At 33.9% G+C, this 21,124-nt stretch overlaps 1 protein-coding gene across 1 annotated transcript; it reads right to left on the bottom strand.

Moving 5' to 3' along the window:
• Window positions 1-10,262: 10,262 nt before the first annotated feature.
• On the bottom strand, window positions 10,263-11,436 carry LOC111382813 (transcription factor NAI1-like). Its single transcript, XM_023006853.1, has 2 exons — window positions 11,044-11,436; window positions 10,263-10,560 (listed from the first exon to the last, which is right to left on the bottom strand). The coding sequence occupies exons 1-2, from the start codon at window positions 11,392-11,394 to the stop codon at window positions 10,486-10,488; spliced, it is 426 nt and encodes a 141-aa protein (XP_022862621.1). The 5' UTR covers window positions 11,395-11,436; the 3' UTR covers window positions 10,263-10,485.
• Window positions 11,437-21,124: the final 9,688 nt, after the last annotated feature.

Raw genomic sequence — 21,124 nt, 5'->3', positions numbered from 1 at the left:
CGACGTTTAAAGAAGCGAATGGAGTCAAATTAATCAAATAATAAGCAGTCATAACGACTTCACCCCAAAATGACTTTGCGACACCAGAACTTAACATCATGCAACGCACTTTATCAAGTATGGTTCTATTCATCCTTCCCGTTACCCCATTTTGCTGGAGGAGTATAAGGAACAGTTTTATATCTTGTTATCTCATTTTCTATGCATATATTGTCAAATTTAGTGTTACAAAACTCTAGGTCATTATCTTTTATTAAAAATTTAATCATTTGCTAGTTTGGTTTTCTACTTGTCTTTTCCAATTATTAAAGTTGTTGAAACTATCATATTTGTCATTTCAAAGATAAACCCACAGTTTTCTCGTATAGTCATCAATAATGGATAAGAAATACCTATTCCCACCCGATGTGGGATTACTAGGACCCCACATATTAGAATGCACATATTCAAGCACGCCTTTAACTTTATGAACGCTAATGCAGAAAGAAGTTCCATGATGCTTACCAAGCACACAACTATCACAGAATGACAAATCAGACACAGCCGTTACCAAATGTACATTTTTCATTAAGAAGCTTGTGTCTCTTAACGCCTACGTATGCATGCTTATTATACCATGTATGTGTGTGATCAACCTTGGTAGAAGAGATAGAGGAGTTTAAACCTCTAATCACTTCTCTAGTAGTGATATAAATGTCATTTTTCTTAGTTCTTTTAATAGAGACTATAGACTCTCAATCATCTTTAATGTTCCATGTCCAATTTACCGGTGAAGCCATCTTTTTAAAGTTTTTTTACTGAAATTAAATTCTAGACAGTTCGGGAATATATTTAACGTCTTTCAAGGTGTATACAAACCTAGTGTCAAATTTTACATTAATGTCACCAATTCCAGCAATAGTGCAGGCAAAGTTATCACACAATACAACGCCTAGTGTTAGATTCATGAAAGTTTTCAAACTAATTCCTTTCAGATGTCACGTGAAAAGATGTACCAGAATCAAGTATCCATTCATGTATACGAGAACTAGTAGTTAGATTTAGTTCAGCAATATAAGCGATAGGACTTGTAATTGTGTAAACTTCACCGTCATTAGCAGCAAGAGTAGAAGACAATACGTTAAGCTCATCTCTCTCTTTAACCTTTTGTTCACCCTTTTCCTTAAAACAATCTTTTATAAAATCTCTGTGTTCCCACAGCCATAACATTTTCTAACTTTCATTCTAGACTTTGATCTAGACGTACTCTTGTCCTTCTTCCTCAATCCGTTACAACTTAACTCGCCGTTACTTTGGTATCCATCATGACAGTTTTGCTTAAATTGAGTTCTACCCCGCATCATATGTATCTCACCACTTTTTTTTATCATGTTTTTCAGCTCTAATTTTCATTTCCTTACAATTTTCATTTTCTTACTTCTAAGTTAGTCAATGACAATTTCAAGAGTCCAAGCGTCCTTACCATACTTAATTGTATTTTTAACTTTCTTATTCGTGTTAGGCATAGAGCTAGCAAAATTATGACCTTATAGGTTTCGGATACTGTCTCCTCACAGTTAATAATATCTTGAACTAATTTGTTAAATACGTCTAAATTGTCATCGAGATCCTTTGAAGGATCAATTTTGAACCTGAAGAAATGCTCAAGTATGTAAAGTTTCTTTGTGATAGATCAAATACAGGTCTTCCAATTTTTTTCAAAGTTCTTTGGTAGTTTTCAGTTTACCTACCTTTCTTAAAATAGTATCCAACAAGTGTAAAATGATTGAGATATAAGAAAACTCATCGACTTCTTTTTTTTTTTTTTTGTTCTTTTTAAAAATCAGTTGGAAAATTGCCTTCAATGGCTTTTGAAACTTTTTACTAGACCAAAATACTCTTCATTTTTTGTTGCTAGATTGAAATATCACCTTTTTCATTAAAAATCTCCAAATCAAAGTTGTGAGTTTTCATTTTCACAATAAATCAAAAAAGGCACAAATTAGAGTCAAACCTCACAAAATCCTAGGGTCACAGACAATATAACATGTTCTAAAATTCCAGGGTTTCGTAAGACTCATGGTCTTAGGCTAAGGAAATGTTTGAACGAATAAGGTCTCGGTATTTTAGAGAAATTAATAATGCAGCGGAATTGACAATGCAACAAACTAGATATGCATAATAAAAAAAAGGTTCCACGACAATGATAGCACAAAGAACGATAAGCTAATTTATCAAAAGCTAGTACCCAATCAAAACAATTAAGAGCAAATAATTATAATTTCTAGCACAAGCCATGTTACCACTTCATGGTAACCATAATCCTATTGTTACCTCACATGGTGACGTGCTAATGTTGGAAATTAAACAGGTTAAGCTAATTTACTAGAGCAGACCTATTTGAATCTGTAAAATCGAGAAATGCGAATTTGCTGCTTTAGGGCTACCACTATTCGCCCTAAAGATTTATCAAATATGTATCAATGAAGCTTTCCAATTGATCGCAGAATGAGTGTCTAGGGGCAAAATTGTTCAAATTTTCCCGCGCGACCTGAAACACTAAACAAACGATATCAATACGTTCAGGAGATCAAAATAAGTATTCTGCCTGAAACAATCTCGTTGGAAAGTTGCTACACGGGCCACCGCTGTCTCCACACGCGCCCACCACTGGAGGCGTCGTGACCTGCTAGTTATGGGTCCAGCTTCTGTTCGTCTAACGGAGGCCCCATTTGGCTGAAAATAAGATTTTCAAATTCGGGTTCGAAAGAGAAATCAGGTATCTTTCATGATTTTGGCTAGATTTTCAACCTCTAGGCTGTAATACTAATGTTGGGTGGTATTGGACTTCTCTCACCCCAAAAAACTAGCTCAAGAGTTCGGGCTTTCCCTCATACTTATAAACTGAATATCAACCCCATTTACAATAGATGTAGGATAACTCAACAATCTCCCTCTCAAACATAAGATTTTGTGGGAAACCAAATACGTCCATCCACACATTGGGTCCTGCGGAAGACTAAACTTGTCTCCTCACACAACGGGGCCTATGGGAGACCAAACCCGTCTCCTTCTCACACAAACTCGTATCTCCATGACTGTTGGGCTGGAGATTTATTAATAAATCGGCTGTGATACCAAATGTGAAGCAATAATCGGCCACCAAAGACGTTTTTCCAGGCTCAGTTTTCTTCTCTTGATCAGCACCACAATCCAAAACAACCTAAAACCACTCCAACCTCTTCCAACCTATAGTTGACAAGAGTTAACCACTTAGGAGACCACAAAGGTAGGCAAAAACACAAAGATAATCACCACAAAGGTAGAAGTGAAAGAGATGTAGAAGCGGGCAGAGAGAAAGAGCTATTTTTGACACAAAGAAGAGTGCACACGGGGTTGAGGCCGAGAAATAGAAGAATCCCGATTTAATCAAATGAAGCGACCACATAAGGTAGGTAGTATTAGGGTAAGTAATGGGTCAAGTAAGAGATAAACACTAGATAAATGAGCTATCTCTCATTTGGCCATCCAAGTAAGTGGGTTGAGCCATGAGCAACACTAAGTGATTTAGGTTGTTTTAAATGGCCCAATTAACATTTAGGTTAGGTCATCTCGATTATGGTGTTAATTTTCCATTCAGTAATTTGGTTGAGCCGATTGAGAATTAAGTCGAGTTAACATTATAGTTTGGGAGATCGTTTGACAATAATTTGCCGAACAATTCCATTAGTGAAAAAACTATTGCTTGTTTTCTCTCTTTAAATTGATGTTGTCTAATAGAAAGTTCAATGTCAGTAATAGGGATTTTGGATAGATCGTGCCTTGTAATTTTGTTAGTAATGGCATACCCGTAAGATGCTTTTGGTGCTTGAATAGGAGAATGATCTGTGGAGTGATTTGTGGCCATTGTTACCGACTGAGGTTGCAGGCATTAGCAGCAAATTGCATGGGGAGAAAATCCTAAATTCTCTTTTGGTCTAAAATATTGTGAGTGCTTCAAGCTAAGGTGTTTTAAATATTCAGTGTTGATTAAAACGTATATTAAAAATATAATGGATGGTATCAATAAAAAAGAAAACTTGTACTATTTTCATCTAGGGATGACAATCAGGCTCACCGGCTCAGGCCACCTATGGCTTGGCCCGAAATAAGCCCGAGCCGGCCTAGCTTGAGGCTCGATCCGAGCCCCAATCTGGGTTTTCGAGCCAAGCTTGAGCTGGCCCATATTGCTCGAGGGCTCGGCTAGCTAGCCATTATATTTATATATATATCGGCAGCAAGCTTGCTGCCTTATTTTAAGGCAACAGGCCTGCTGCCTTAAATGAGGGAGCATGTTGTTGCCTAAAAATTGCTTCTGCCTTTTTTTTAGGCAGCAACCTTCTGCCATTTTTTAAGCCAACAGGCTGCTGCCTATATATTAATTAAAAAAAAAAGAGCAAAAAGAAAAAAAGCTAGCCTATTCGGCTTGAATCGAAAAGGTCTGAGCCGAAAGTTCGGGTCAAGCCCAATTTCGCTCGAACCCGAAAAAGAGTTCAGACATTTTACTTGAGTCAAGCCCGAGACAAAAATTTTGGCTCGCGAGTAAGTTCGACTCGTTGACATCCTTATTTTCATTGAAGCCATTTTGGAGCCTTGTGCCAAAAGAGATTCTACAATATAATCTCTCTTTCAAAATCAAAGGATTTTAATGGTTGTGCAGGGCCACTATAGGGGGCGCCACCAGTAGTACATGGCCCACCCACCAGTATACATGTCTTGTGTCTTACTGTAATAATTCACAAGAAATATAGGTTCCTCGTGAGTGCTGCCCAACTTGGTACGACTGCAACACCATTTAGTTCTCATTTTACACAAGTTTTGGAAGGTTTAAATGAAGTATTATATTTTAAGACATCTAAAATCTACTTAAAATATCGAAAATAGCATAAGTTAAGCATGGAAACAAATAATGATTTATGATTAATCATTATCTGAAGATTTGTTTAAAAATTGTATGGAAAATAAATCATATTTCAACCTTTACATGTGGCACCCTGAGAGGCGCTTTAAATTTGAGCAGGAACTCATGCTACTTTTTGAACTTCTTTAACCCTACTATGAATTGTAGTCTAGGGTTAATTATTTTCACTTTTTTCTGGACAGAGAATTTCACTTTGCCTCAAATTTTAAGTGCTTTCGAGTCTCAGTTGCATTCAATACCTTCTCTTGTTCATTTTGTTTTCGATGTCCAATACTATGATCCCATTGGAAAAATGAGCCATCTGACGAGTATAGCAACATAGAGAATTGGCTAAAGATTGGCGAAGCAGACAAGGTCCTGTTCTAGCCAAGGGCAGTTGACGAGAGCGTTCTCTTTGCCCTCTCACATGAAGTTCTCACTCTCCTAAGCGCTCTCGGGTTGCCACTAAATGTTCTTTTTGTGTTTCCTCTAGAACTCCTGAACAAAGCGATTCACCATCCGATTATCAAAATCCTCTCTTCCGAGATGTGTATCACCAGCCGTTGCCTTCACTTCAAAAATACCCTCTTCAATAGTGAGAAGAGAAACATCAAAAGTACCACCTCCAAGATCGGAAATCAACACATTCTTCTCAGAGCTGAAAATTGCTTCTCCTCACCTTTGTATGTGACGACAATCATAGGTTTGTCACCAGGTGCTGCAACAACCTTGAATGGCCAGTGCTTCATGCCACTCTGAACCGACGGATCACTGGACCTTCTACCAATCTGCCACTTCTGAAAGGACTATTTGCGACTCAGTAGTCAAACTTAAGATTGGCTTCTGGTATGTACTTGTATCCCCTTGTCCAGAACAAGAATCCCTTTCACAGATTTCTACTAACCCTGGCATCTGTGATGAGATTTCGTGTAGGTTTGCTTACGTTGTTCAATGTCCAGCCTTATGTCGCTCACCTATCCAATATTTTTTCTACTGTACTTTGCTCCAACATTTTTCGACTTCAATGAATTATAATAAATTCTATTTGATTTACCATGGGTAATCTTGTCCCTCTTTTCGTGCTGGTATTTTGTTATTTTTATTAGAACTTATGTATTAGCCTAATTAAAATTCATATCTAATAGGTAGGGTAATAAAAATAATCAAACGATAAATGTTACGACATATATCACTTGGGACGTTTCCATTTATAATTGAAATGCATTGTGCCAACTTGATGTACTAATTTATTATCTTTTTTTAGATGAAGGCTTATTTTTGAGTTGGTTGCAAAATTGTCTTCTCTACTAGAGTAATGATATTCAACATCACTGACGTTAAGCATCAGTCTATGTGGCAACGGCATGAAATTAAATGATACTTAAATATAATGTCACATAATTTATTTAATTATAACTATTGATGTAACAACCTAAACTGGTCCTAGATAGTATTATTTTTTCTAATAATTGTGTTTTCCGTTATCGAATGTCTTTTAGGTACATCGACAACCTGGCTGATTTGTTGACTTCCATGAGATAAACAGTTAGCCTTTGCTTGGGAAAAAATAAATTACGGTTTAATTAATAAATAAATAAACATCTAATCATGTAAATTTATCTGCGATGACATAACCTTTTAAAGAAAATTCAGGTGGATAAGTTTAGTTTTAAATTGTATAACCAGTCATTATCATCTTTCAAAATGATGAAAATTGCTTAATTGACGGTCAGTCAATATCTCCATGAATCTTCTATGTAATCAATGTGTGACATGCTAGTTTAAAAAAAGGTACTTTTAATTAACTTTTTAATATTAAGCCCTCATTGCGGGGAAAGAATGAATTTTTGAGAGTGTATTGATGGAAAATATGTAGTTAAAAAATAAGAAAAAATTTTGAATTTGCGTGTAATATTATTTTATTAAAGAATGTGTAGTTGAAATGATATTAAAACAGTGTTAAGAAATGCATTTTTTTTTTCAAAAAAATGGAGTTCAAACAAGGGCTAAGACATTTTCATAATCATTAATTTACCATTTTCATTTCTAATATGCTACATAATAATTACGTAGAAGATCACCCAAAGGAGGATCAAGCATTAGGCCACTTACACAATAAGTCTGTAAGAAACTCAATATTTTTAAAGAACATATTCTATAATTTAGAGAGTAAAAATTTTTAAGTAATCCAAAGGGCTATTTATGTTTAACACTTAATTTTTGCTCCCAAAAAATATTTATTTTTTTTTTCATATTTTTTTGTTTCACTAGTTTTCTTCTAAATTATTATTTTATTTTTCTCTATTCAAAATTGAGATAATTTAAATGCATTTAATTATAGAGAATGAATTTGGCTTTCCAAATTTGGAGATCCTAATCTGCTCGGTCAAAAAATGTTAATTTAAAGAGGAGTTGAGATCCACATCCAATTTCCCAGTCTATCCAATTAACTATTGACACATCATGAATTTAATGGATTAGTGGTGAATTTAATGAGAATGAATTTGAGATAACATGTTAATTATTAAAAACATGTCAAAAATGAATTGGATGAACAGTAAAATTGAATAGCAAATCTTGACTCTTTAAAGAGTTTCTTGAACCACAATTTTAAAGGTTGATTTTTTAAAATAGAGAGAATCTTATATATATAAAGTCTCCTGTAGATGCATGTTTATTAGGGAAAATAAAAAAGCACGAAATCAACACAAACCCATATTGGAGTCTTATTTTCAAAAATTATTTTTCTAAAACTCATTTTAATAAAATAAGTTTGTTCGTAATTCAAAAATATCAATCTTGAATAAAATTTTCGTTTATCTTATTCTTCTTATAAATGATTTCTGTAATTTTTTCATTGATATATGGTGAGGACGTTAGGGAGACTTTATTTTTTAAGAAAATCATTTTTTATGTATTTGTTTTATTTGAGTCTTCATTTTTTAGGAACACATATAATTGCACAGTACTTGTTTTATTTACTTATTATTATTTTTAGCACACAATTGCACATGATTCTATTATTCGCCCATAAAGTAAGATATGCAATTAACTAAGAGCATTACTCCTTTTGTCCCATTTATATTGATTGATTTTATTTTATTTTCACACGAATTAAGAAATTTTATTGAAAAAGTAATTTTTGCGAAGATTTTTTCTAGTTTACTCTTATTTAATTATTAACAACTTTACTCCCTTCGAGAGCTATGTGTATGTAGTTGGATGTTCCAAGGAGTATGTAAATTAAAATCTGAACAATTTTAAAATTAAATGGAGAAAATTGATTATAACTAAACAAATTAAATATTGATTTATTAGTAAATGAACAAAACAAATATATTCTCAATAAAAAAAACAAAACTATAATTTGGTACAGAAGATAAGAAAAGTCACCTATATAAAAGGGACAGAGAGAGTATATTCTCTGTTATTTGGGATGTCAATTGAAAAATATCTACTGGGTTTATAACTTATATGATTTTTAATTTGTTCGTTAACATTACCCTCAATATTTAATTTGTATTTACACTACCCTATTCTCAATTTCACAATTTAGTTTTCAAACACAAATTGAATTATATAGATCCTATTTCGTCTCATCCTATCACGTCCATATTATTGGGCACTTGACAGGTAGCTAGGAAAAACGCAAGAAATTACCTAAGCTCCACACTTCGCAACACCTGCTTACCCGATCTGATCGATGCCATCAAATAAAGGAAGTCGAAGTGTTACCATCTCCTTAGTTGAAGTGATATGTAGAGACCGAACCTCCATGTCCAAGGCAGTATGTCACGACCTGCTACACCCTATTTTTGAAGCGAAAAGTATTCATTCCACAGGGCATATCCTTGATGGCTTTGCCTCATCCAAGATCTTTTGTACAAGATCTTATGTAAGATTGATTGATTTTACATCTCTAAAGTAAACGCTTCTTGATCAAGTAATCAGTCCATTTTTCAGATTTTAGACCTAAGCTATAGGGTGATCACTTTTCAAAATCATTAAGCTTTTGCTTGTTGGGGATTAAAATCAAATTTTTAGTATATTTTTATAAAACTTGATGAAATGTGGGTTTAAAAAGTTGTGGGACCTATAAAATATATTATTACAATTAATTTTTGACTTTGATTTAAATTAAAATATAAATTTTAATCGGTATCAAACAGGGGCTAAATGCCATTCCAACCTAGGATTGCAGAGGTGAAGCCTATGAGGTTGACACAACGATCTCCAAGATGAGGCCTTGTATTATTCATCTAACGATAATCACATTGTCTCTTCTATAATAAAAATTTACACATTTACAAGTAATACAATTTTACAAGCTCAATTGTAATCTTGCTTAACATTTCTTTTGAACCCGATACACATCATTGTGGTCCATGTCCACTGTTCATTCCATTCAAATATACATCTATAATTGACTAATTGATTGAGGAAGTGCTTGAAGATGCATCTCCCACCAATAGGGAAGGCCGTGTGCATTTTACGATTTGTCCAAGTATGTAGAAACCTTACACGTGGACGTGACTAGAGTTGAGATCTATTGACAAAGTTTTCTAACCGGAAACCGAGATCAACATACCTTTTTTGAGACAATTGTTAATCTATAATTTATTAAAGTATTACATCAATGGAGAATCATTTTTTGGATGATTTTAACCCTTTACAATTCAATTATTTCAATAATATCTTACTTTTCGTTTTTCGATATGTAATAAATACTACATAATTATTATTGTTTATGAAATCTGTGCTATTAATTCTCTATTAATTAACATTCACATTAATCTAAATTCAATTAATTTTCACTTAATGAATCTTGAATTATATGAATCTATAGTTGTTATAAATGAATTTATTCTTATTCATATTCATGTAACTAGAATTTTTAATCAATATTTAAATTTATGTATTAACAATTAATTTTTATGCATCAAATGTAATATAAAAAGATTGCTCATTTATATTATTCCATCATTACAAAAAATTTGAATCATAAAAATTGCTTTTTGAAAGTATAATTTGAGTACAGTTTTCTTCTCTTAAATTTATATGCTAAATTTTGTTTTCTTTAATTCATCCGAAGCTCATCAAATTCTCCAACAAATTTGTATCAAATATTACTTTTACGTTACTTATAAAATATTTTAGAATAACGTGTAATGAACGTTCCACTTTGACTAGTATATATTAAAAATCTTCAATGTAAGCCTTGTAGTTGAGTCCCAAATTCAAGCTAAAAGTTTAGTTTGCCTTATGACTATTACTTTCTTCGAAAACACCAATATAATTTATACTGAAATTGAGAAGAAAACATTAATGGAAAATATGTATCGACTTGTAAATTAATATCCATCCATACATACATCGAGAAAGTAAACTATAAAATGATAGAATCTGAATAATATATCACAGGCATGACCGAAATGTGAAGGAAGAAAAGAGAAAAAACCTTGTTCCATTTTCTTAATTAGCCTTTCGGTCATGGAAAAAAAAGAGAGAAAACTTGTTCCATTTTCTTAATTAGCCCTTGGAATCCATTGCTCAGCTCCCTTTTCTCTCTAGGCAGCATTCTGCAGAACATCACCGACAGTTTGTACAATTTCGTTCACTGTCAAACTGGATTCTTTCTCCTTCTGAAAGGAATTTCAGACAACAAATACAGGCTCAGCTCCAAAAATTACAGAAATAAAGCAAGGACTCGTAGGACATACCAATTTTGTTAAACTAACCTACAGAAGACGAGAGATATTTATATATACACATCTTCAATGCGGAGTCTCATGTCTATTCAAATTCTGAATGGAATGATCTTATCTAAAACCTAAACTATCATGTAACTTTTAAATGAGGTTATGGTATACGAATTTCTGAGTGACTCTTAGTACCATAATAAACCACCTCGTTAAAAAATTTAACTAGTTAAAGAGATGAAATGTTTATTCATTAAATTAATATATATCTTATCGAAAGTCTAGCAAATGTAATTTTTTATTAGGAGACCTGAACTTAAGCCCTTTGCCGACTCTAATATCTTATTGAACAACTTGGTTAAAAAATTTGTATAATTAATATACTTAAGTGGATGTTCGATTAACGAGTGAAGGGATATTAATTACCTCTGCTGTAATATTAATATCAAGGGATAAACTTCCGAAAGACACCACAGAGGCGTTAACAACACTCAAATTAAGCTTCTCCATTTCACTTATTATTTTCACCAAAATCCCATTACTTTTCTCACAATGAATTCTGAGGAGAACATTCTTGCCACGCTCTCTAGCCTTGATTGCCGGCGATTGCTGCGGCTCAGTCGACGACGATCCGTTGTCGTCCACCTCCACCACCACCTGTGAATTCTTGGTAACTATCTCAGCCTTTCTTGTTTGTTCCTCAAGTATCTTCACTCGTTCTTGAAGGTATTTCATATACCTAATAGCTTTTTCCAGGGCATAAATTTCCTTATCCATCTGCAAATACAGAAAATTAAGAACAACAATTTTGTCGGTTGAGACTAGGCAATAGATGTACAGGTTATAGTACTATATATAGCCAAAATATATATGCCGACAAATGGAAAACTTTAATTATATTATTTACATACGTAAACAGTATGCCCTGTACCTTAGGCTAAAAGGAAAAAAATCTGCTTTCACGTAAGCACGTGGAACTGAGCCTATTTTTTTATTTCAAATTTGGAAAGTGTCTTTGTCGTTCACAAAAATGTACAAAGAATTTCATGTGACGTTAAGGTTAGAGAAGTAAGTGTCGTGGAAAATTAATTTGGTATATGGTATTGCCGTTTATTCTTACTCTTCTTTTAACTTTGGTTCTTCATTTATTTTCATAGATGAGGAATGTAACATAATCATCATAACAAAAGGAGGTGTCTTCTTTGCATATCCTCTGCCAGATGGTTGATAATTTTCGAGATGTTTATTATCAAGCTGTTATGAGTATTCTCTTCTTGTGCACGAGTATAAGTTGTACTTAGCTAAGTTTGATCTTTATCTAACTTAGTATGTGATATAGAAAAAATGGTTGAATGGATTGAGAAACAGTTGCACCGAAAAAGGAAAAATAGTAAATTGCAGATTTGGCAATCAAGCTCAGATTTATCATTTAGTTTATTTCGAATTCTTTACAATTTCATTCCTTTAGGCTAGGCTTTTGTTTAAACCCTTAGAAATCTTTGTTTTTGGGCATCTTGGAATTAATAAAATTTCTTGATTTTGTCTTTGATTTTTTGGTGGATTCTAAATTTGTGTTCTTAAGATTTACGCTTGAATTTTTTGTTTAGTGTAACATCAATTTGAACACTTAAAGTCTCTACTTCAATATCTATACATTTGCCTTGTTTATGAGTATCTTGTTCATTTGTAGCTTTGTTAAACATGGAATTAAGTCCAGATTAAATACTATATCAATGTTAATTATCACTTTAAAGTCTTCTGATTCTCTTCCCCACAATCCATGCCATTGACCCCTACAACAAAAGTAGTTTTTTATTGCATTTATTTATTGCGTGCATTTTATGCATGCCAGAAAAGTCTCCTTTTATGGCGTTCGGTATATGTGTGCCGTAATAATTTAATTTCTTAAAGTATTTAAGGCATACATTTAGGATACGCCGTAAATAGTCAATGATCATGACATTTTACGGCATAAATTTAGGAGACGCCGTAAATAATTACGGCATTTTAACGACGTTATTAGATGGAGCCCAAAACGTAGCCCACGCATGCCATAACAGTCGAGCCCAAAACATAATAAAATTAGAACCACCAACACGGTAGCCCATACCTTATGAAATTAGGAAAGATAGAGGCCGCATATAAATCTCGTTCCCTCATTCCCTGTCAATATCTCTCCCTTGTTTCCTGTCAATCTCTCTTTCTCGTTCTCTCAATATCGAGCGCAGACACCAGCCCTCAATTGTGTGAGAGAGGCTTGATTTCTGGGAGTTTTCTTCTCCATTATTTCAAGGTAGGCTTAATTGTTTGATGTTTTTGATGCCTAATCAGTTTACGTTAGCTTGCTAGCATTTACATATGGCTCTTGTATAATACTTATGTGACTTTTAAACCAATGGATGTTTATGCATTTGTAACTATTTTAGTGAAACCAGTAGATGTCAATTTTTGTGAAGCTCGATTCTGCTGGAAACTGCCTCATATTTTTTTCCCAGGTCTTTGAAATTGCCTCATATTTACTTAAGATTGTTTACTGTTGGCATCATTCATGTATTTATGGAATATAAAATTTCAATTGACAGAAAATTGCTACAAATCTGATCATTTGAAGAAACAGATAGAACATAAAATATCACATTTTTCACCCATTAATGTTGGCATTTTGTGATTAATTGATGCCTAAATGTACTGAGTACCCTTATATTTTGATTTAAGTCGCAATTGGATGATGATGGCATAAATTAGAAGAAAAGAGCAAAAAATGACTAAAGTGAAAAAAAATCAAAAGTTGAAGGACTAAAATACAATTATCCAAAAGTTGAACTGGAAGGTGAATGAACGAGTGAAGGATTTGAAGATCAGTTGAAGAAAGACTCAAAGCGTTGGAAGAAGGAAAACAAGAAAAAGAAGCCAAGAAAAGAGAAGATGAAAGTTTAGGGACAAAGTTGCAAATAATCCATATATGTGACGAGAGATGGAATGAAGATTCAAGAGAGTTAGACGTCAAGTGAAAGGGAAAATAAGTCAAAGGTATGAAATACAATCAAAGAATAACCACACATCAATTTTCAAACGAAAAAGTTATGCACAGATTTTTAGCATCATATTGAGACCCATTTTTTGGCATGGTAAACGATCGAATTGGAAGATGACATCTAAATAAAAGTTGTAGCCCTTTGAGTTATCTTTCCAATGAATCTTAAATGACATCAATTGGATATCGGAAGAAAAAATTATGATAAAAATACTAAACGATGTTTGGCTGTTAGAATCATGCCTAGGCACGCGCCCTCGCTTGCAAAAGAGGCGCGTGCCTCAACCAAAAAAGAGACACCTGAGGCTCCCCAAACAAGCCAAGTGTGTGCCCTAATTTACACAAGGCGCGTGCCTCAAGAGAAATTTGGGAAAATTATTTCTTTCCTTATTCGATTTTGGTAAGCAATATCCTTGGCATCCTTTAAATACCAAAACACGACCAAAACTAAGGAGAATGCCCCCAACCCTATTTTTCTCTCTTTGTGCTGAAGATCTATGATGTGCAACTAATTTTCTCATACTTGGTCGAGGATATTGAAGCCCCAGAATCTATACAACTGTGAAATTGAATTGTTTTATTAGTTTAATTCATGTTTTTGGGCACTGAACATTCTTTTGCATTTATTTTCAATGATTATTATGTTTAATTGCTAGGAGATCTACTAGTTTGTTATTCATCATAATCTATCACTAAGTTAAATATCAAATCCATAATTGTTTTGGTTGATTTAACTTGTGAAGCAATTATGATTAATAATTTGCTGGTTTGAAAATTGTTAAATCTTAAGAAGAATGTTTGAATAAGTTAAATGCAAATGCGTGGCTTGTGTTATCTAATTCATCGATTTCTCTAATACGCAAAGTTGTTATTGAATTAAATCTAAGCGATTATCTATGGTTATTTGATAATTAGGACTAGTTTGAAGGTCGTTGCCCTAACTAATTATACTTGAGGAATAGGAAATTAATTTGAATGGTAATTATTTTTCCAATGATGAATATCCGAAAATATGAATTGATTCACAATTGCATCCATGATCAGTTGTAAAAATTTCGAAGGCGGATATTGACTTAGATCAAGATTAGTTTTATTGATTAATTTAAATCGTTGAGTGCATTGTTATTGATTGTTTTTATTGAAGTTGATTTTAATACTGTCAAAACACCCCCAAAACACTGTTTATTTGGCATAGAAATAAATAAATCACTCTTCGTGAGATCGACCCTTACTTTCACTATTACATTAATTTTAAGAAGTATAGATTTTAATTTAGAGTGCCTAGGACAGCGTGCATCAGAAATTGGAAAATTGGGAATTGGATATGCTTACTTAAGATTGTTTAATGTCGCCTCATTCATGCTCTTTATGGAGTATAAAATTGCAATTGACAAAAAATTGCTACAAATCTGATCATTTGAAGAAACCAGAAAATTGGGCATTGGGTATGCTTACTTAAGATTGTTTACTATTGGCCTCATTCATGCTCTTTATGGAGTATAAAATTGCAATTGACACCACTCCCCTTTCAGGAAGGTGAATTATGAAATATTTCAAAGTCTGAAAGAAAAAGAAAAAACTAAAATATTATCTATAACACTATCTGTCCTATTTAGCCTACATAGTTTACATACTCTTAACGGTCTTTCCAAAAACCAATGTGAATCAAAACTTTGCTCCAATACAGAAGGCAGAAACAAAATTCTCGAAGAATTTTAAACACTTTCTCTGATCTGACCAATCAATTATTTCAAACTCCCAAAGACAATCCAATCCTCCTATTAAAACTTAATTATATATGCGCATGTAATAAATGGCTTTATTACCAGGTTATTCAAATATCTTCAAGATTAAGAACCTGCTTTCTATTTTCATAGCTAGCTAAAATAGGAAAATCATAATCAACATTTAGGTGCTTAGACTACTACTTTTAAGAAGGCTAATCCTCGACGCTCAGTACAGTATCATAGTCCAGAATGCTCATAACAAGCATTTGAATTTTGAGACTGATGTTCTCAAGAGATTCACCATCTTGTGGGCATAGTAAGTGTAAAATAATACGAAAACAATAATCAGATTGGGTTACTCTTCATGAGGTCGAAACCCAAGACTCATGTTTGCTGATTTTTTCCCCCAACCTTTCCATGTAGTTGGCTTTCTGTTATTAATACTTCCATGAAATAATTATTTATCCTTGTTATAGAAAAGGAGCACTCTGGTCTAATCAGAAGATACCTGGTCATTTTATCCTAAAAGAAATTACTAACACGGTTCAGCAACTTAATGTGAAGAGGGTGATCTTTAGTTCTTGTTCATATTTTAGTTTAATGATCGTTCTTTTTTCAAAATAAGAAAAAAAAAATCATTTATTAGCATTAATTGAATGTCAGTGAGTGATTTTTGATGTACACATGCACTTAATGTAAACTACTATACATAGAGTGGTACGCATGATGCACGACACACCCATAAGGAGTTTTAATTTGTTAAGGACTGGCTCACAAAAAACTGATATTATGACTTTAAATAAGAATAGTCCTACATACAAGCAAGATGGAATATCTAACTGGGCTAAAATGAGAAAGCAATTAAAACAATTAACATTGACAGAAAAGAATAAGATGGAATATAATCATTCTTCAATAAGTAGCCACAAAATACTCAGAGGCTTGAGTTTGTGTGCTTGAATCACTCCACCAAATATTGATATGCATCAGCTACTATCATATTTTGCTGTCCTCTTATGAACGTTAGCAAGATTTGCCTCTTTGTCACTAGAAGAATGTGTGCTACTATCATCTTTTGTGGTCCTCCAATAGATGTCAGCAAAACATGCCTCTTTGGCAGCAAAATTGTGCACACTAGTTAGAATTTTGATAAAAATTGACCTGGCCTATGTAAACATAAAAGAGCATATTGGGGTGAAGGATGGACAATTGATTCTAGAGAATTTTGTATAATGGTGCAACTTTTGCTAGCTAATATTCTCTTTAGATATTAGGGGTTGATATAGATCAAATTTTAGTAGCTAGCCAAGTTTATAGGGTTCTTGAGGTGAAGGATGGACAATTAATTCTAGAGATAATAGCATTAGCATGTTCCAGGCTTCCAGCCAGCAATTTTCTTCCCTTTTTAAAAGTGAAATAATGGAGCCAAAGAAAAAAACCCAAAGAATCCCCCTGTTTTCTTTTCTATGGTTAATTGATCCAAATTTACATCTCTCTTCAATTAGCATCTTGCAATTTTAATAACGCGCTTTTGAAGAAATTTGCTGTTTTCTTGTGTAAATTATTGATATGAGAAAACCCCACATTTGTCGAGTAATCTTATCTTTGTGAGACTAGATAGGCTTTTATTCTACTCTAGAGGCTTTTCCTGTGTAACCTATATTGGTTTACATTGACTTGAGTTTGTGAAGATGAATTTTACATTGACTTGTCAACCATCTCAACAATTTTCAAAAAATTGTTAGTCAATTTAATACGTGAGTTTGTCTGGAGCAAAATAATTCTCAATTTAGTTGGTTTATATTGATATGAGTCTTATGAGTTTGTATTCTATTTGTGGAATTACAATAGGGAAATCTTAGAAATTCCCTTTGACCCTCCTTAAATATTTCTCGTGATCATATTCTTGTTGGGAAACTTAATTGGTAGAGTATGTAGTGGAATCGGGTTCTCATATAATGTATTTGTGTTTTAGACACCGGATTCACACTTACCGTATTTGGCAATTTTTTATCGTATATGGCAGTTCAATTCACCGTATTTGGCAGTGCAACTCACCGTATTTTTTCACTTATAAATAGACATACCGTATATGTGAAATCTATTTTTCATACATATAACGAATTAGAAAAATAGTTTATTTTATTTATTTATTTCTAATATAAATTTCAAGTATGTTGCAAATTAAATAAATGAATCTGCAAAATTACAAACTAAATGAATAGCAGGTATAATTTCAACCAGAAGCCTGTGTAAACACAGTTTCCTTAAGACAAATTTGCCCTCTCACTGTGGTGCTAGAGGTTTAGTTCGAGCGCCTGTCTCCCAGGATACAACGGTAACCAGAAGAATTCAAGCACCGCGATTCTACTCCAATGAACTGGGCGAGTGTTCGAAGAATATTACCTTACTGGAATGAGACGAAACAAAACAGAAAACATGAAGGAAATTGCTGACGAAAATTTTCAGTGTATGAACTGTTGGAAAAGAAGTGAATTAAAGAGACTGAATCTGACCATTAGTTTTCTGCATTAACCATTGCAGTTTTTGGAATTACACTTCGATTTCGACCATTGGAGTTTTAGGAGTTTCAGACACTCAAAAGTCATTTGGAAAAATTACAAAAAATAAAAATTTCAAAACGCGGATAATCCAAACTAGCTCGTTTTTGCTCCGTTTGGTTCGACATTCGTATGCGCAGGTCGCGCCGACACTCAAGTTCAAGGTCCGAAGGCTATTTCTGTCCGTGATTTACACCCCCTGCGCGTGCACGTGGAGAGAGTCTCTATGCTACACATGATCACATCATTCCAATGCATAACCATATATAAAGTGGTTTTGGTTTCCATGTTTTTCCTATGTAGGACAAAGTTTTCCCACCATCATAGACTATTTCCAATAGTCTAATTTAGACTCCAATTTCTCATTTACCCGAGCTTTATTTTTTGCAAATAAATACATGACTTTGATGTTCTTACAGAGGAGAACACATATCAACTTTGATATTCCAAATTGGACCAACAGGTCCCACCGAAAATTGTGCCAAAAGTGAGCCAATTCACTCATTTTTCCAACAATCCCCCATATGAATGAAAATTGGGAGAGACACGAAACGTGAGACATAAGACTGGTGATAAAGTTCAACGGTTGAAGCATGCATAGGATAGGTAGGTGCTGCCCTTTGAACCTTCCCTTGTGAAAGCATATTTACTTTACTGGCTGACCAGTTGATGCGATGTCTTTAAACTATTCTGCCGTTTGTGTAAATGATGATATACTTCACACAGGATTCTTCTTAACACCCTTCAGTTCTCATTATCATGTTCGTTTTGGCCATGAGCATATGCCTGGTTCTGTGAGAGTTTCTAAGAATTGAGCCCCACACAATTCTCTTAGAAGCGGCCTCACTTCTTTCTTACATAGGTGATTTCTTATTACAAATAACCCACATTACTTGGCTCGATTTTCGACGCGTAAGAATCATTAAAAGCCTATTACTTAACCTTCGCCCTTACGGGCATCACTGTTATATCATAAGAATGGATAGGAGGTGATACCTCCACAGTGATTTTATCAAGTCTTTACAGTTAGGTTGTCCCTTTGAACCTAGATCTTGGGATCTCCAGTTAACTAGGTTGGATTTCCTTTGTAATGACTTATTCTTTTAAGGGCTTGAGTCTCATTCCTTTCGATGATTTCCCAACTAACTCTCTATTTAACCCTTTGGTTAGCGGATCCGCAGTGTTATCCTTTGACCTAACATAGTCAATTTTGATAACTCCAGTTGAGAGTAGTTGTCTAATGGTATTGCGTCTATGAAGTTTATGTCTAGACTTACCATTGTACATGTTACTCTGTGCCCTTCCTATTGCTGATTGACTGTCACAATATATGCAAATTGCAGGCACAGGTTTGGACCATTTTGAAATATCCTCTAAGAAGTTGTGCAACCATTCGGCCTCTTCACTACATTTATCTAGGGCTATAAACTTAGATTCCATTGTAGAGCTGGATATAACCGTTTGCTTAGAGGATTTCCATGATATGGCAGCACCTCCCAAAGTGAACACATATCCACTGATGGACTTTGAGTCTTTTATATTAGATATACAATTAGCATCACTGTATCCTTCAATGACCACTGGATGTCTGGTGTAGTGTATTCCATAGTCACCAGTATATCTTAAGTACCTCAGTACTCTTACTAGACCTTTCCAGTGATCATTTCCTGGATTACTCGTATATCTACTCAATTTACTGACCGTGTAGGCTATGTTTGGTATTATACAACTCATTAAGTACATTAGACTTCCAATAACTCAAGAGTATTCTACTTGAGAGACACTTTCACCTTTGTTTTTAGAAAGATGTTGACTCGTATCTACCAGTGTTCTAGCTAAGCCAGTATCATCTTTGTTGAATTTTTCCAAAATTTTGTCCACATAATGTGACTGGCTTAGAACAAGCCCATCTAATGTTCTTGAGATTTTGACTCCAAGTATAACATCAGCTAAACCCATGTCTTTCATATCAAATCTCGAATTTAATATATTTTTAATGGATTCAATCATCTTATTGTTACTACCAACAATAAGCATGTCGTCAATGTAAAAACATAAAATGACATAACCATCTTTAGTGTTTTTGACGTAAACACATTTGTCACATTCATTAATTTTAAATTAACTCTCTATCATGATATTGTCAAATTTTTCATGCCATTGTTTTGGTGCTCGTTTCAAGTTATATAGTGATTTCACTAGTTTACAGACTTTCTTTTCCTGTGTTGGTGACGAAAACCCCTGGGGTTGTTTCATGTAAACTTCTTCTTCTAGATCTCCATTTAGAAAAGCTGTTTTAACATCCATTTGATTTAATTCTAGATATCGCAAAGCAGCAATCGCAAGTATCACCCTAATAGATGTTATTCTTGTCACTGAAGAATACGTATCAAAGTAATCAAGATCTTCCATTTGTTTGTAACCTTTTATTATTAATCTGGCCTTGTACTTTTCAATAGTTCCATCTGCTTTCATTTTCCTTTTGAAAATCCATTTGTAGCCTAGTGGTTTGCATCCAGGAGGAAGATCCACTAGCTCCCATGTATGATTTTGCAGTATGGAATCTATTTCACCTTTAATGGCATCTTTCCATTGAGGTCCTTCCAAGGAATTCACAACTTCTTGATAGTTTTGAGGTTCGCTTTTTAGCATATAAGTCAGAAAATTAGGACCCTAAGACTTTTTTGTCCTTTCCCGTTTGCTGCATCTAACCTCAGTCTCCTCTTCTAATTCTTTGTCCTGACTATTTTCAGTCGTTGTCTCATATGCTCGTTTCTAGGAGTTGGCTTTCTCTTTGGACTTGTATGGAAATGCTTCTTCAAAGAATGAAGCATTCCTCGATTCCATTATCATGTTCTTGTGTATGTCTGGAATTTTTGAATCATACACAAGAAATCGATAAGCACTGCTATTACGTGCATAGCCAATGAAGACGCAGTCTATAGTTTTCGGGCCTATTCTTACCTTCTTTGGTGTTGGAACAGCCACTTTTGCAAGACACCCCTACACTCGCAAGTGTTTATAGGTAAGTATGTTGCAAATTAAATAAATGAATCTGTAAAATTGAAAACTAAATGAATAGCAGATATAATTTCAACCCGAGGCCTGTGTAAACACAGTTTCCTTAAGACAAATTCGCCCTCTCACCATGGTGCTAGAGGTTTAGTTCGAGCGTCTGTCTCCCA

Source organism: Olea europaea, unplaced genomic scaffold, assembly GCF_002742605.1.
Source record: "Olea europaea var. sylvestris unplaced genomic scaffold, O_europaea_v1 scaffold256, whole genome shotgun sequence".
Lineage (NCBI taxonomy): Eukaryota > Viridiplantae > Streptophyta > Magnoliopsida > Lamiales > Oleaceae > Olea > Olea europaea.
The sequence above is the reverse complement of the archived record's forward strand: the minus strand, read 5'-3'. Positions and strand labels throughout refer to the sequence as shown.